This window comes from Leguminivora glycinivorella, chromosome 15 (genome assembly GCF_023078275.1).
Source record: "Leguminivora glycinivorella isolate SPB_JAAS2020 chromosome 15, LegGlyc_1.1, whole genome shotgun sequence".
Classification (NCBI taxonomy): domain Eukaryota; kingdom Metazoa; phylum Arthropoda; class Insecta; order Lepidoptera; family Tortricidae; genus Leguminivora; species Leguminivora glycinivorella.
In genome coordinates this window covers 6,457,356-6,474,656 of record NC_062985.1, presented here as the reverse complement: position 1 = coordinate 6,474,656, position 17,301 = coordinate 6,457,356, and the positions used below count along the sequence as shown (strand labels likewise).

The window sequence follows — 17,301 nt, the reverse complement described above, 5'->3', positions numbered from 1 at the left end:
TAACTTTTGAACCATATGTTTAAAAAATATGAAAAAAATCACAAAGTAGAACTTTATAAAGACTTTCTAGGAAAATTGTTTTGAACTTGATAGGTTCAGTAGTTTTTGAGAAAAATACGGAAAACTACGGAACCCTTCACTTAGCGTGGCCCGACACGCTCTTGGCCGGTTTTTTCCTATTTTTATCTGATGCTTTATTTCGTGTATTTAGTGCAGTAAGTACAGTCAAGTTCCCTATTGGGATAAGGGCAAGAGAATGATGATGACATTAATTATTAAGCTTCAACGTAATATGATATTAGTATTTTCCAATAGTCAGACGTGAAAGATCAAGGTGAGGCAGGCAGCCCTAATGAATGCAATTCCAACGCTCGATTAAGAACAAAAAGAATTCTTGAGAGCCTTTAAAGGTTAGAATTCGTATGAATTCTTAATGCTTGAAATACGCATTTTAATGGCATTCTGCGAATATATTAGAAAGAGACAAAAAGTAGCCTATGTAACTCTCCATCCCTTCAACTGTCTCCACTTAAAAAATCACGTCAATTCGTCGCTCCGTTTTACCGTAAAAGACGGACAAACAAACAGACACACACACTTGGTGACGGGTTAAGAATTTCACCACCCCCTTTCTTCCCGTGGGTGTCGTAGAAGTCGACTGTAGGATATGGGTTAAATTGTGGCGTAGGCGAGAGGCTGGCAACCTGTCACTGCAATGTCACAATTTGGATTTCTTTTAACCCCTTTTTGCCAAGAGTGGCACAGTTCATGTGCTCTGGCTACCCCTTTATGGGATACAGGCTTGATTATATGTATATATGTACATAATTATAAAAGAATTCCCAGAGATAAGTAATGCTAGTTAGATTGATTTTTTGCCCCCGAAAACTCGAATATAAGTAATATAACAATAACAAATTTCATTGCAATCGTTATATAACCATTTCAGAGATCTATAGATGCAAGAAATGCTCGGTTAAATGTATAAGAAAGATACATAAGATATTTGACTTGTAGATAATGCCGTTCAGATTTTTTTTTAATAATAATAATTTAACAGCTTTTTAAAACTGTGGACGTCCTCGTAAGTCCATCAAATTACCTACCTACCTAATCCCGGTAAGGGCATTTATTTGTATCATGAGCACAGATATTTGTTCCTGAGTCATGGATGTTTTCTATGTATATAAGTATGTATTTATCTAAAGTATGTATATCGTCGTTTAGCACCCATAGCTTTTCTACAAGCTTTCCTTAGTTTGGGGCTAAGTTGATATGTGTAAGATGTCCCCAACGTTTATTTATTTATTTAATTCAATAAATATTCATTCTAATCGGCAGGTATATTATGGAAAATGGACTTGTGAAGCCAGTTTATCGTAATCCAGTGAAATACATTTGATAAATACTTATTGGAGGATTTGAAAGAGAAGGATATAATAAATCGACCTAGCAAAGCATAGATAAGCAATAGAGCAAAAGCTAAGCATAGATTGTACTATGGGCACTAAACGACGAAGAAACTTAACGAAAATAACGATCCCTTACATCGTTTGGCAACGGCGGACAAACATATACCATGCCTATTCACTGTTTCTTGGCCAGGATACGGCATTACTTGACACAATTGGCACATGACGATGCAAACTCATATTTAGAAGTAGGTAGTAAATATTTATTTTCAACCAAATCCATAACAGAAAATAGTAAAGTAATAATTTCATAATTTTCGTCAGAACTCTCACGAAACGAAATCAAGTATCAAGTTAGAATCTGGCCAATAGAGGTTGTCCGATTGCTACCAAAGACATATATACTCTTGGGCGTAAAGCACAAGCTGGCAAAATCTGCCAAAGTAACGCATGTGATGGGGCCGACTGTGTACAACAGACTGCCGGGTCATGTCACAAACGCACCTTCACTGATGAGCTTTAAAGCGCGACTGAAACGATGGCTTATCGAGCACACTTTTTACAGCTTTAAGGAGTTTATAGAGAACCAAATAAGTACCTAAGCTTAGAATAAGTATGTAAAATATTTTAATGTTACGAATATCAATTCTGCAAATAATTGTATTTAAAATGTATGTGACATATAATATGAACTATTATGAATAAATATATGAGTATGAGTATGAGTATAACTGCGTATAGACAGATAAAGTCTAAGAAAAGAACGTACCTCAGTACCATACAGGAAAAGGAACGGTGGCCTAGATGGCATTACACCTTTGGGGTACGCTCAGCTAGATGGCGCTAATATTAATATTTGACATTTTAACACATATCAAGCTAAGAATATGGGCCAAATTGTCAAAATTGAGGTTCAAAAGTTTCAAGCCTGTGTCAAGAGATGGCAGTCTATGCATTGTGATTACATATTTTTCTTCGACAATAGTTCTCTATAATACTTGATCCTCTTTGTTGCTACGCTACGATTGCTACGCCGCAGGCCATAGCAAATGCTCTACGATTCGTAGCACGTTTCTACGTTTTCTACTAAAAACCAGTAATATATGACTATTGTCAGGAGGGCGCTGTTATTCTGGTGTATGGGATGACATTTCAGTTTAGTATGAAGCAAATAGTTCTTATGAAATTCCGCAAGATGCGCGTACTTAGTCATATATTTTTGGTCCGGCTTTAAGTATCTTAAAGCGTAGTAAAAATGTTAAGCAAAATTTATCGATTTTAATGAACATTATAAGAACCTTGACACAATATGGATTGGATCTGACGTTTAAAATTGAAATTCATTTATCAGATACGGTGTAGCGCTACGACGGTATCTGGCCGTTTTTCAAAATAAATGTCAAATGTCGAATTTCACCAGATCTGGACGTGTTTGGGCTCATTCTTCTCGAAATCATGAGCTGATTCGATCCTGGCGATAAAAAAATGTGTCTCATTTTTTTCCTTTACGTCACGATTTTAGTATGAACTTAATACGAGCGTGACGCATTGGAAAGTAGAATTTTGTATGGAAAATTTGGGACAAATGTTTTAATCATCGGGATCGAATCAGCTCGTGATTCTGAGAAGAATGAGTTATTTTTAAAAACATCCATCTCAGCAGAATGTTTACATTTTAAAGCCGTTCGTAAATGCTCCATCACAATAAAAAAAATACTTTCAATTTGTAGAGGTTAACAATGTTCATAACTATTCCAAATTTCAAATCGATGGCATAAGTAAAGTAGTTCTCGAGATATTTAATAATGTGACAGACAGACGACAGACGGACCGGCACCATAAGGGTTCCTGTTGTACCTTTTCTGGTACGGAACCCTAAAAAGACGTCTATAGAAAAAGGATAGCGCAAAAGAAAATAAATCATAACAATAAAGTACGTAACTGACCTAGTAACACAACGGGTCATGCAGATATCTAGACTAAACTGTTTCGTGACGAGCTAATTTAAATATTACCTAAAACTATCAGTTAAATCGATACTTGCTAATGATGCCTAACGCCGTGGCTTGCGTGGGCGACGGTCGCGCGATGGTCGCGCGACGGCGATGCGATGCATACGAAATCAAACCTTATCGATATGGAAGTAGACGATGCGATGAGACGCGACGGCGACCGTCGCCCACGCAAGACACGGCGTAATACCTTTCCTAGAAAGTTGAATTGAGAGAACGGACGTTGATAGAGTTCCTACTTATTTCATATGTTGTTAAACATCGGTATACCTGTGGTATACACGGTGTAACATGAGAACCCGAATAATTTTAACAGCGTATTCCTCATTATATTAGAAGAGTAAAATGTCATATAAATAATCTTTTCTGGATTTCGCCTACTTTCAGAGTTATAAATATTAAAAAAATAACAATTACTTATTATTTCTCAGCACAGAACGCTTTTTTGATGTCGATGATGCCATTATCGGTCATGAATGTCATGATCTACTATCTTCGTTGATAGATATCTAAAAGTAACTAGTGACTGATTGCAAATAAGTATTTTTTTAGAAATAATATGTAAGTTTTTATTTTAAGTGCCAGCTTCAAATTTTTTGGCGAAATTTGTTTGACGTTATAAATCATTTTCATCATCATCATCATCATTTCAGCCATTAATCGGCCGCTGCTGAGCATAGGCCTCCCTTCGTGTACGCCACTTATCACGTTATAAATAATTTCATCTTTATTTTTCCCTCAGAAATGCGTAGTTAAAGTCTTTAAAGGTTTCCTCATGTTAAATACACCGTGTATTTGAATTACCAATAACCAATATTTTCATAAATACATATAATGAATAGGTAATGTCTTAATATTATAACCCGCCCACTTTCATTGAAGATATTTTCCTTAAGGGCCGTTCATTTTCTTAGGTTGATTGAATATTATAAATATATATATTTCAGTGGGCAATCTTCACAATTCAAGGTCCGTCCTTGACCGTTTTTTTATTTATTTAAACTTTATTGCACAACAAGGAAACATGTACAAATGGCGGATTTAATGCCAAAAGGCATTCTCTACCAATCAACCATTGGGTTAAACAGAGACATGATATGTTGGTGCAGGAGAAATTAATAGCTAACAGAGACAAATATAATCGTGACATCAAAAATAAAATTACAAAACTAAGGTTGAATACTAATACTTATATAATATTAATGGGTGTCCCTCTACATTCCTAAGAACGTTTGTTCTATTATCACTTGGCCTAACCGTTTTGGCCTAATGGGCATGTAACCTAATAATCAATTAGCATAACATCGTACTTGGCATAGTGTAATGGATGGCCTAATCTTTAGTTGTCCTATTTATTGTTACTATATTACTTAAGAGGCCTTATTTTATTTGCAATAAAATTTATGATCATAAAAACTTTTGATCTATACTATTATTCCATAACTCTTTTCGCCTCATATGTATTAGCCTAATATATAATGAGCATAATAATAACAAGTCAGTAATCTAAAATTGTTTGCCGAATTTGATTTGTTGCCTGCCCGAAAATAACCAGAATAATACTTGTTGCTGTTATGTGTTTGTTGCCACAAAAGTGGGTTAGGTTAGGTTAGAACTGTGGCCATTACATAAACAACTTGTTGCGAGTAAAGTGGGTTAGGTTAGGTTAGAACTGCGACAACCACAAAATCTACTTGCTGGCACAAAATTGGGTTAGGTTAGGTTAGAACTGTGACCATTAAAGAAACGACTTGTTACAAGAAAAGTGAGTTAGGTTAGGTTGGAACTGTGACATTCACAAAATCGACTTGTTGCTACAAACGTGTACATTAGGCCAAATCACGCCAAAGCACTAACAAGTAGGACATCTAATACTCTTACAAAATTATAATAGGGGCAAAAATATTAGGACACATAATATTAGTTTAAATCGCTACAGGAGTAAAAATTATTAGGCCATAAAATGCGTTAGGGAGAAAAAGGATTATGACAATGAATTATTATGAAAAACTATGTTAGTATAATTAATAGGTATGCCAATTAACATTAGAACACAAAATTTTAGGTCATAAAAATTTCATCCAAAACTGAATAGGGCAACCACAATTAGGTCACATTATCATTATGCCAACCGATCATTATACCAAAGAGTTTTAGGCGAAACAAAAATAGAAGAAAAAACTTTAGGAATCTAGATATACATACATACATACAATCACGCCTGTATCCCATAAAGGGGTAGGCAGAACACATGAAACTACTAAAGCTACAGTATGCCACTCTTGGCAAATAGGGGTTGAAAGAAAACGAAACTGTGACATTGCAGTGACAGGTTGCCAGCCTCTCGCCTACGCCACAATTTAACCCATATCCCATAGTCGCCTTCTACGACACCCACGGGAAGAAAGGGGGTGGTGAAATTATTAACCCGTCACCACACAGGCCAGATATACATCCGATATTAAATGAAAATGAAAAATGAAAATGAAATGAAAATGAAAATGAAATATTTATTTTTCAAGTAGGCATATTACAATGCGCATATGAACGTCAAATAAAGCTACGCCGGCTCTAACCCTACGCCTCAGCCTCGAGAAGATTTCAGTCCCCCCTCAGTTGGGAGGGGGGTATCCACTATGGGACCGGCAAGAAACTCGGCGGGCAACTTCTTTTCAAAACATTACATCTTATAATTAACATGCATTAAATAACAACATACAATTTAACATGCAAAAGTATTCATCAAAGAATATGAACAGACTAGGTACTCTATGGAAATCAATTTCAATAAATTATATTATTGCTTAATAATACGTCGTTCTTCTTCAGAGAAAACATATCAAATTGTCATAGAAGAAAAAGATAATATGAATCTCAATATCATTAAATATGTAATTTACCTACACAACATAAAATATAAAATATTTGATGTGCTTTCTTATCTGAACTGTGTCCTCTATACATAATACAATTATTTTAATTGCTATTCGTTTTTTGTAGTTTCTGGTTCGGGCCATGCATGTTTGTCTGTCAAATAGTCCTCGACTCTGTAATAAGCCTTTAACATCAATGATTTTTTTAAGTAGTTCTTAAGAGCTGGGAGGGGTAATCTCAAAGCAGTGTCAGGTAACTTATTATAAAAATGAATGCATTGCCCAACAAATGACTTCTGTACTTTACGGACACGAAACTTCTTTATGGCAAGCTTATTTTTGTTTCTAGTGTTATAATTATGGATATCAGAATTCTTAGTGAAACAGTCTAAATTCTTAACAACATAAATTATACTATCATAAATGTATTGGGAAGCTACAGTTAAGATATTAATTTCTTTGAAGAGTTCTCTTACTGATTCACGTGTTCCTAAGTTGTAAATAGAACGAATGGCTCTCTTTTGTAATACAAAGATAGTCTGTATGTCAGCTGCTTTGCCCCAAACCAGAATACCGTATGACATTACACTGTGAAAATAACTATGATACACTAGGCGAGCTGTCTCAACATTAGTCAGTTGCCTGATTCTCCTAACGGCGTATGCGGCTGAACTTAATTTGCTTGCTAGTTTCTTTATATGAGGACTCCATTGTAGATTTTTGTCCAATGTTAAACCAAGAAACAGTGTTGTATCTACATATATATAATTAATATATTCAATCGTTATATCTGCTTATAAAATGCATACCTATTACCTAACTTACATATACAACAATTAACAAATAGTTGAAGCCAAATATATAACGTAAACCGTGCTCTTTTTCCTACATTCTCACTAAAATTATTGGTAGAAACTTCATTGGCCTAGGATTTATCTAAATGTACGAATTTAATGCACCAAAAATAATTAAAATAACCCTGTAATATTTTTTTATCGATTATCTTCTATATCATCCCATTAAAAGCATACAAACACAACTTGATAATAATTACTCGTATTAGACACAGGGATGAAAAAGACATATTCCAAAGACAGAAAGCTATACGAATTTGTAGGTATAGCTTTGAACCTCTCCGAGAAAACTCAGCAAAGCGCTGGCTTAAAGGGTAATCAAGGAAATATTGCTCCAGTACGTGATGGACATAACTTAGTCCCACTTCCAATCGCCATGGGACATAATATATTTAGCTATCAAGTATCTATAGAAAATTACTGTATTTAATACATTGTGTTTGGACTATACTTTTGCACACTTGCTAGTAAGAGACGATACTACCGACTTAATAGTGATCGTACCATCGTCAACTTTATAAAACTACTAGCTTTTGCTCGCAGCTTCGCTCGCGTTACAAAGAGACAAAAACTAGCCTATGTCACTCTCCATCCCTTCAACTATCTCCACTTAAAAAATCACGTCAATTCGTCTCCGTTTTGCCGTAAAAGACGGACAAACAAACAGACACACACACTTTCCCATTTATAATATTAATATGGATAAGTCAACTATAAAACTATATTATATGACTATTCGTGGGCCATATTGCCTTGAATTAAGGTCTGTCGCCTATTTGTTACGCGTGGTACTGCTAGTACGACGTTAGTAGGAACCAGTTAGAAAACAATAGCGGCTTGGATACAGTGTTTATGGCGCTGGGTCGTAGCGCTACGGAACGCGTAGCGCCCTACGTGTGACGTAGACCTGCTACGCTAACCAACCGTAGCGCCTGGCGCCCTAGTGTCTCGAGATAATCACGAATCATTATACCTCTCCCTTTTATAATCCCTTGACTTCTGGTTAAAGTCACCTTTGATATTACGTCACAGGCAATAAAAGATGGATCGAATCAGTCTACACATAACGCATTCGATATCCTCCTTCAGTATGATTTCTCACTAAACTTATATAACTGACGTGGGCTCCGGTGAATCGCAAAGAAACTTTTACGTAACTTTTTCAATTTCGCTTTTGTATAGACGGTAAGTATTATGTTCTCTAGTTAAGAGATATACCAACAGTGTTTTTGAAGACAATGTTTGACATATTCGCATTTCCGAGTAGAAACTGTACAACGTTTGTGTGTAGTTGATATGCCTTTCGACAGGATACTGATGACAGGCTTTCCGTTTGTATGTAATCGATCGAACCTTACCTGACAGCTGTCACTCTGTAAACATGACAAACGGAAACTGAATAGTTATTATCGAAACTGGAATAGTCCACTTTGATCACAATTGGTGGTGTTTCATAGGTGTAGCGTGTATTAGGCGCATAGTGTTGCGAGTATTGGCAGCAAGGTCAGGCAGGCTGGTAAGCGGGTGAAGCGGCAGGAAGATGAAGCAGGGATAGTGTGCGGGGTCGGTCGGGCAGAGCTCGGCAGCGGGTCGGCGTCGGCGGCGGCGGCGGCGGCGAGTGCCGCAGCCCGCGCGGCGGCCGTCCTTGCCGCGCTAATAGCGCGAGTCACGCGAGGGGGTCGATAGCGCCGGACAGCCTCCGCGTCAATTATTCAGCACGCGATGCCACCGCCGCCGCCACGCGCCCGGACAAAGAGCGCGCGCACTGCGGCTAGCCACCTACCAGCGAACCGGCCGTCGCCCGCAGCCAGGCGCTCCACCAACTGAACCACTTATGCGTACAGCTAAACACTGGCCCTGGGGGCTGGACGCGCGTTACGTAAAGAGCGCGAGGATGCGCGGGGCTGCGCGTGGCGCTCGCGGGCGCTCGGTGCGGGGTCGCGCGCGGAGTGCCACACGGTTATGCAACGCGCCGCCGTCGCCCGGCGCCGATCGAAGCCGCGGCTGCGCGCAGCCCGCGCCGCCGCCGCGCCACCGCCGCGCTCAATGGCGCCCGTCGCAGCGACGCAGCGCCCATTCAATCACACGCTATCCCTCATCCACCAGACACCGGGCGTCGCCGTCGACGTCCCTACACATCCCTTATTTGCATTTACCTTCTTCCTAGAAATTCATTTGCAGTCCTGTTAGTCACTGATAGACTACTTAACTATTCACTGCTGCTATCTGTTTCCCGCCTACGCGGACTACGTCAATTTAGTTCTTGGAAATAGTATTGTCAAAAACTTCAAAGGAAGTGTATAATTGTGTTTCCATTTTGTTTTAAATGTCATCGTTCTTTATCGATTCTAGTTCCACCTAGTTCTAGATTACATACCTATCCTACATATCTAATATCAGGTCACATATAAAGAAGTGATGATATATGTACCTTGTCGCCTTTAATCGTTTGACAATTTCATATGACATTTCAAACAAGACATTAATATGACAAGGTACAGAAATCATCACTTATTAATGCTGGTGACTGTACCTATACTATTTGTAGATTTTTCTATCTTAGTCATCGCTTTAATCTAGACGGCCTAGGTCTTTGTTTGCTGTGGCCTGAAACAGCGGGTCCGCGCTAGTCCCGTGCTGAAGGTCGTCCTGACGTGACCTCATTACGATGCTCATGGCGATCGAAGCAGCGCCAGACTACGAGTAGCCGAGCGAGACAATGCGTCTGCCAAGTTTCCTTTCTTTAGAAAACAGAACGCATGTAGTAGTTCGACGCATCTCCAACCAACGATCTTGCATTTTCTGAAATTATTTGTGTTGGACAAATGGTTGCGGTAAACAATTTATTTGTTCGTATTCGCTAAACTATTTTCAAACAAATATGTCTCCGACTGGAGAGTCGGCATGACTAATTTAACCCAACAATGAAAAAAAGAGATTACCTACATTAAGGACCATATAACTTATTAGGCAAAGTGTCTTAAACCATAACTATCAGTTATATGTAAGTAGATATCAACGTACCTACTTACTTACTGTATCAATGTAAGGAAAAAGAAGAGTTGGTAAATAAGTAGGTACATGTCACTTATTTACAAACTCAAAGGTTAGGTACCTACCTACTTATTCCGCAAGTCACCTATGTATGCCTATACTTATTGGTATTTTAATAATATCGATATCGCAATATAAAAATAAGCGATTGAAACCTTCTAGCAATAAAGGTACTACCTACATATTTCAGAAAAATGCAGTTACAGTTACCTACCTACATACGTGATACCTACGTTTTCTTTAATTTCATATTTATACTTCGCTGTTCGTTTTCTAGTTAGTAGCGCCATCTCGTAGACTCCGAGCAAACTGACATCAGTTTCCTACTTGCACTCGGGAACTTCAACAAGATACCGCTAATTATAGGTTTCTTTGGCAGATGGAAGATAAATTGTGACTCTCTTTGAAAAAGTTGACCGTCATTATTGTAGATGGGGCCCCTGAGCGAAGTTAAGTGCGATAGGGATAAAGTTTATCGAACATAGTGTGCTACGCCCGCTGAACTTATTAGATACATATTGGTCCGGTGCGGATCCCTCCGCGGGACACAGAAATTAACATAACACAAGTTATCGGTTATTATTCGTGGGTACTTTCTCTACTTGTAGTCTTTACTACAGAATAAACCCCTATTTGGCTATAGTTAACCAATCAAAAACTGCAATTATCATGCTACACACAATTTGAGGTTTTATCTTTACAGAAAAGCGCCATATTTGATCCCTCCAGGACCACCAAGTTGAATTCCTAAAATGTTGGATTTGCAAAAAGTTGAATTTGCAGGATGTTGAATGTTAAAATGTTGAATTTGCATTCTGTTGAGTTCTTTTTATGTACAAATTGCATAAAGTTGAATTTGCAGCTTGTTGAATCCTAAAATGTTGAATTTGCAGAAAGTTGATTTTGCCGTATGGTGAACCCTAAAATGTTGAATTTCCATAAGATTGAATTTGCGGTAGGTACCTACAGGGTGTAGCAAAGGTCCCGAGTGATACTTTAACAGCTGATAGGGTTACTATGACCCTAAGTGCGATACAAGTGAAAAAATTTCGTAGTTCGAAAAAAATAACTTTCGATTTTTTCCGCTTAAATAGCAATCAGGGTATTGACCTTGTCGGCTGTTGAAGTAGGGTGCATTGGGATAATTTCGAACGTCGTCTAATTTCGAAAGTCACATAAAAATCACCATTATTTCCATCATATCAAGATTCCCCTTTCGAAATTACCCGAGCATTTCTGTATGTCGAAATTATCTCAATGCACCCTATTGACTTTTGTTACATGTTATATAGTTTCAGGGCATATTTAAACTTTTTTATTTATTTATTTAAACTTTATTGCACAATACAGAAGTATCAATGGCGAACTTAATAATACTTTGAGACATTCTCTACCAGTCAACCAATGGGCTATACCAGAAAGATTAAGTAGGTCTTTAGTGTTAAACGGTATTTGGTTTATTTGGTAATTTTTATGTGATTTCTTCAAAGAATCGCGGACTCTTTTAATCCTGATAGGAGAAAGGAACTGTCCCAAGATTTATTTTCCATTCCGTTTACCATTTTTTCATAGCTATATCGGTAATGGGATGGACAATCCCAAAAATGTCTGGAAATCTTGGGACAATTTTTTTCTCCTATTAGGACCAAAAAAAGTACCCATGTTAAAAAAGATTCCAGGAATATAAACTTGACTTCCTAAAATGTTGAAATCCCGAAATGTTGAAAGTATACATTTTGAGAATTCAACTTTTTAATATTTCAACGTTATAAGAATTCAACATGTATACTCACACATATATACCTATGTGGTGTCACATGTATACCTATATGTTCCACTCCACCCAATGCCTGTAATGTGATATGCAATAAATAATTCTAATTCTAATTCTAATTCTAACATTTTGCGAAACTGAAAAAAAAACAACATTCTGGGAAAGTCAACATTTCGGGATTTCAACATTTTAGGAATCCAACTTGGTGGTCCTGGACGATTTGATCTAGGGTAGGGTAGCTATAGGTAGATTAGGGTAAATACCCACTCATTTTCGCACTGTTGAAGTATATAGTAAAAAATACAGATGTAGGTATAATTTCTATATGTATATTAATTATAAATATTACAATGCTCTACGGTACAAAAAGTAACATAGGTAAAATAAAAACACAACCGTAATATATGATTTAGGTACAATACGAATTAAAAGATATTCCATAAATAATAAATTATTATTCAAATGATATTATTAGCCGCCGTGTAAAACAATCTATGGGTTCACATACTTTTTACTTCCTTCCATGTTGTTGGACTAAAATATGTCACGTGTGTACTTTCATCCTTCTTTAGCTAGAATTTCGTAGGTTAGGGGTATGGTCCTATAGCAGCTGTTTCCTTATTACATTTTGTATATCTGTCTGCAGCCACTATATGAAGTCACCACTATCCTAGGAAACCCAAGCTTTATTAAACATATACACATACCTACAACTCATACGATTAACGACTATGCTTACAACAAATACAGATTTTTCAAAAATAAAACTAATAAATAGGACACACAATGTCTATATATCTATAAATGTCAATGTCAACACATATCTATAAAATTAACTATGACATAGCATAGTGCCATTGATAAGCACTTATATCTATGTGAACTAAGGTGGGTGGTGAGAAGTTAGTTTAGCTACCTCTTGGTTGAAACCTCAGCTACATGAAAAATATTTCTTTTAGTAAAGCTAGCTTTTCTAAAATATCTGTCCTAGAAATATACCGCACAATGTCTTGTGTTTTTGACATCAGAAATAATAAATTAAAATACAAACACCTTTGCTCATATAAAAATAATTCAGATCTACAGTAACATGTTACTGTAAATAAACAGTAAAAACCAAACCAATCTTATATTTAACACAATCAGATCTAAATCATAAATGGGACAATAATCCTAGAATACTGCCTAACTGCTCTTGCAGCTGCTCTCTTCCTTTCCCATTGTCTATGACAAGGTCCCATGGAGTATAATCATCCAAGTCACACTCTGAGGCGACATCATCTATGCCTTCCTTGAACTTGTATCCTCTTTTCACTCTGGTGTCTTCATCTGCCGTGATGCGGATCGTTCTGATGAGGTCCCCGTAGATTTCCTTGAACCAGCAGATGTCAGTTTTGCGACGGATGTCACTGACTATCCATATGGGTCTGTCTGCGGCTAGAACATACGTTTATAATTAAGATAAATACTGCAAGTTGTAAACTACATTATTCACATTGAATACAAACTAAGCATGTTTATCAATATCTACAAAATTTTCAAACACTTAGTTATTTGACTAAGTATCTCAAAATATATTCTCTAAAATAGATAGCCAGACAATTAATTGATCTATTGCTGTATTATTGGGAAAATAATTACTTCAAATATGTTATTAATGAGATTTATGTTTGCCTATCTAATATATTTAACCCCTCATACTTAGACACTGTGTGGGAATTTTAATCTAATATGTTAAATGTCAAGGTCACTTTTCTATGATCGAACCGCATATGAGGGGTACTACCGTCTGCAAATTTAACAATCTATCCATAAGATAACAAAATGAATGCTTATTATATTTTTTTTAAATACTAAACAAAATGCAAACTTGTAATTACCATTTTGACAAGCGACTCTACAGAAGCAGCCATAATCTTGGTCTCTCATCTCGTCGCTCCACTTTATCATTTCCAATCTGTGCTGCTCCTTGTACTCGCTGTCGCTCAGCAGCTCATTCAGATTTAAATTTTTCTCCTTCGCCCAATGACTCTTTATTGGCTGCGATATCTTTATCACTTCACATCTGTCTCCCAGCCTGAATTAATACATTTTGTATAGAATTATGTCTAAAATGAGTATTGCATTAATAACTTATTATGAAGCATAATTGAACTTGAATATTTTCTAATATTTTTCAGTACTGCAGTGATTTTTTTTTAGATGAAGTATTAATTAGAAATAGTCTAATTAGAAACCTTATGCTTTAGTTACAGTACAGAATATCAAGCGTGATGAAGTCAAGGTATGTATAACACTCAATTTAAGAATTAATTGTTAATGTGTAGTCAAGTAGCACTTACAACTTCTGCAAGTGGTCGGTCAAGTAGTCTTTCCCAGACTTCCTTTTGCCGCTAAACAACAAGATGATACGCGGGGCCATGTTGACGAATATATAGTTATCCCCAAGGTGTCCCCAATATTAAAAATTATAAAAAAAAAAACATTTGACCGACGACAACAAGTGTATCAAGAATTTTTCATTTCATTTCTCATCCAGCTTAAGGTTCCAACCTAATGATATAATGTTCTTTAACAGAACATACTACTTATTCTTCAGTTTCCAATTCACAATTAGTTGTATTAGTTATAATTTATTATAATTTAAGCAAAAACAACAAATCCTCAAAGACGCTAACCAAAGTGATAACATACAGTGAACTTGTCAAATTTGACAGTTTAGTAGGCATTGCCATAACACATAAAAATTAAAAAAATTGCCAGTGGCAATATTAAAAAAGAAAAAAACAAATTAACTATTATTTTATATTATAATTATAAGAGATTACTCTATTTGAATTTAAGTTTGATAATTTAGTAAAGACTAGAATTGTTCAATTCCTTTCAATGCAAACAGAAGTCTTTACTTTTACAAAATAATACTTTTTTGTGCTGACATCTAGCATTTTATTGAAACAACTTTTCAATGGCTTTTCCAGATGAAATATTTTGAAAATTCTTGCTAGATGGCGTCTAAATCTGAACTTCATTAATTCTCAAAAGGTGGCGCTTGTGTCTACGAAAGCGACTTAAAATAAGCAACGCGGGATTTTTGTAAATTGTTCTCGTACTACTTGCTGGTGTAACCGGAGTAAATAACTGGAAACATTTTTATGTGTATAAAATTTACTCCGGCTGTTAATTTAATTCAATTTCTTCACTTACTACCTAATTATGATTAATTAAGTAGGTAGACAAGTTGTCATCAAAGATAGTTATCTCGATATCAATGACATTTTAACTGTATCGTGACTAAGATTTATCCAACAAGACTTAGAACCTAGTACTTACCTACTACCTATCTACCTAGTAGACCTAGGCGATTTGATTAGATGCGATATGTTGTGAAGGTAAGTAAATATTATAAAGTACCATTAAGTAACTGTATATCTACCTGTTCCTTGTTCCATAACTAATAAATCAAAATAAGTAATGAAATCACGTAATACTATCGGTATTACATCCTGTCGCTATCTGCAGTGCAACGACACCGATCGCGTCCAATAAAACTTATAAAATGTTCACTAAACCGATGGCCGTGACTAAGTGAATGAATATTCGATACGCGTTGTATCGCAGCGCCCACGCCGCATTATTATACCCACCATAACATATAAGTAACTATAAATAAAATCGTGCCGACACGAAAAAAATTGCGTTATTTGAATGCCGGCCGATAATTTAAATGTAGCAACAACCGCTTTTAGCTTACAACCTTAATTGACTTAAAAATGCTTATCAATATTCGACAGCGGGCACCCCGACCTAAGCGCCCGAGCCTCCGTTTCAAATTGAATTATATTACGACGAGATCAAACTTAATTTGGTAAGCCGCTCGCGCTCGCTTGCGCCCTTGTCCAACGAGCGCCGAGTTGAAGCACGATGCACGCTCACGACTTTCTGAACAACTCCGGACATGACATTCCACGTTTCGTTGTAGATTAGAACGAGATGGATATTGAATCGACCGCCGCAAAAAAACGAGACGGAAGAACTCGGAGCGGTCCACGTGGACTGCTTAATATCAACACGGGAGCGGCGACCAATAGAAAACGGCACCGCTAATGTATTTCTCACCTCCGCACTCACACCAAGGATTGCTACCATTTTTACATTATTTATACGATTCTCAACTTTCCGGCATCCGCATAGAGTTTTAAACCATGGGTTGCGGTGACTGCGAGCTCCATATCCGAAATGACTTATAAAAACTTAGCGATAAGATTTTGACTCTTATTCGGTGCGGCCAGAGTAGAGTGTTGTTCGCGGAGTGGTTTGCGGTTCTTGAATTTAAAACGATTCCCAAGAACACGGGCGCGAGTTGGTGAAGGTTGGAGGAGGCCGCGGTGCAAACTGCATCGTCACAGGGCCGCTCCCCCCCGCTCCCCCCACCGCCGCGCACGCCCGCCATTATTGTAGTGGGCCCGTGCAACTGTTCCGAGTCAACTGTTGTGCTGAGCCACGTTTTCATAGCGACGGAGATCACAGCCGCTGCACTGCGACTGCGACCGATATTCCTCCCGCAATATGTCGCCTTTTATTACTGCTAATTTTATTGTGAGGGTTTGGCACGAACAAAGAGACGCATGCGCTCGCCGTAAAGTAACGAACCTCGCCGGCGCCCCTAAAATAATGTTAATATTGCATCCGAATGCAGCTGTCACCCTGGGTGTCAAGTCAAAGAGGAGTTTAATCTCAAATCTCGCGGGTAATATATTATACATTCCCTTTAGGGTAAACATACAAAGTTCAGAAGCTCGCTATAATTCGGGACAGAACCGGTAGCTATTTTGACAGATGTTTAACGATAACCGCCTATCTGCCTTCGGCGCGATAATAACACGATCGTTATTATACCAATAACCGCGGCAATAACATTGTATACATGTATTTTAAAACGTTTTGAGATATCGCTGCTTTCACCGTTAATTTATGCAGTCGGTAGCCCAATTTTTGTATTAATCAATCAAGATTAAATTAGCACCTTGACACGGGAGTTCCTCGTTTCATCCGAAAACAAATTGAAATTCATGGTGGAAATATATTAACGAAATGAGAAACAAAAGATTGTTGGGATCCTTTAACTAAATGGTTCGGCGAAACAAATCTACTCTTTAGAGGCTCTTTTATGGATTATATCCTTGATTCAATGAACGGGGATCTTTTGTCGACAGCAGACCCGGAAATATTAGACGTGCTCCCTTTGACGCCCCTCGGGGGTGGGAGGGGAACTCACGGCGGGGTATTGTCTGCCCCGATGCAGGTACCGCTTATTTTTAAAGA

The 17,301-nt window shown here is 37.3% G+C and overlaps 2 protein-coding genes across 2 annotated transcripts in view; both read right to left on the bottom strand.

Annotated features, from left to right (window-relative positions):
- LOC125234054 (sodium channel protein para-like) overlaps positions 1–9,091 on the bottom strand; it is a 128,454-nt gene extending 119,363 nt beyond the window's left edge. The window contains 1 exon segment of the mRNA XM_048140232.1: positions 8,935–9,091. The gene's annotated coding sequence lies outside the window, so the exon portion shown is untranslated.
- A 3,037-nt stretch (positions 9,092–12,128) lies between these two features.
- Positions 12,129–14,656, bottom strand: LOC125233940 (probable phosphomevalonate kinase). Its single transcript, XM_048140114.1, has 3 exons — positions 14,322–14,656; positions 13,860–14,056; positions 12,129–13,416 (listed from the first exon to the last, which is right to left on the bottom strand). The coding sequence occupies exons 1-3, from the start codon at positions 14,399–14,401 to the stop codon at positions 13,133–13,135; spliced, it is 561 nt and encodes a 186-aa protein (XP_047996071.1). The 5' UTR covers positions 14,402–14,656; the 3' UTR covers positions 12,129–13,132.
- Positions 14,657–17,301: the final 2,645 nt, after the last annotated feature.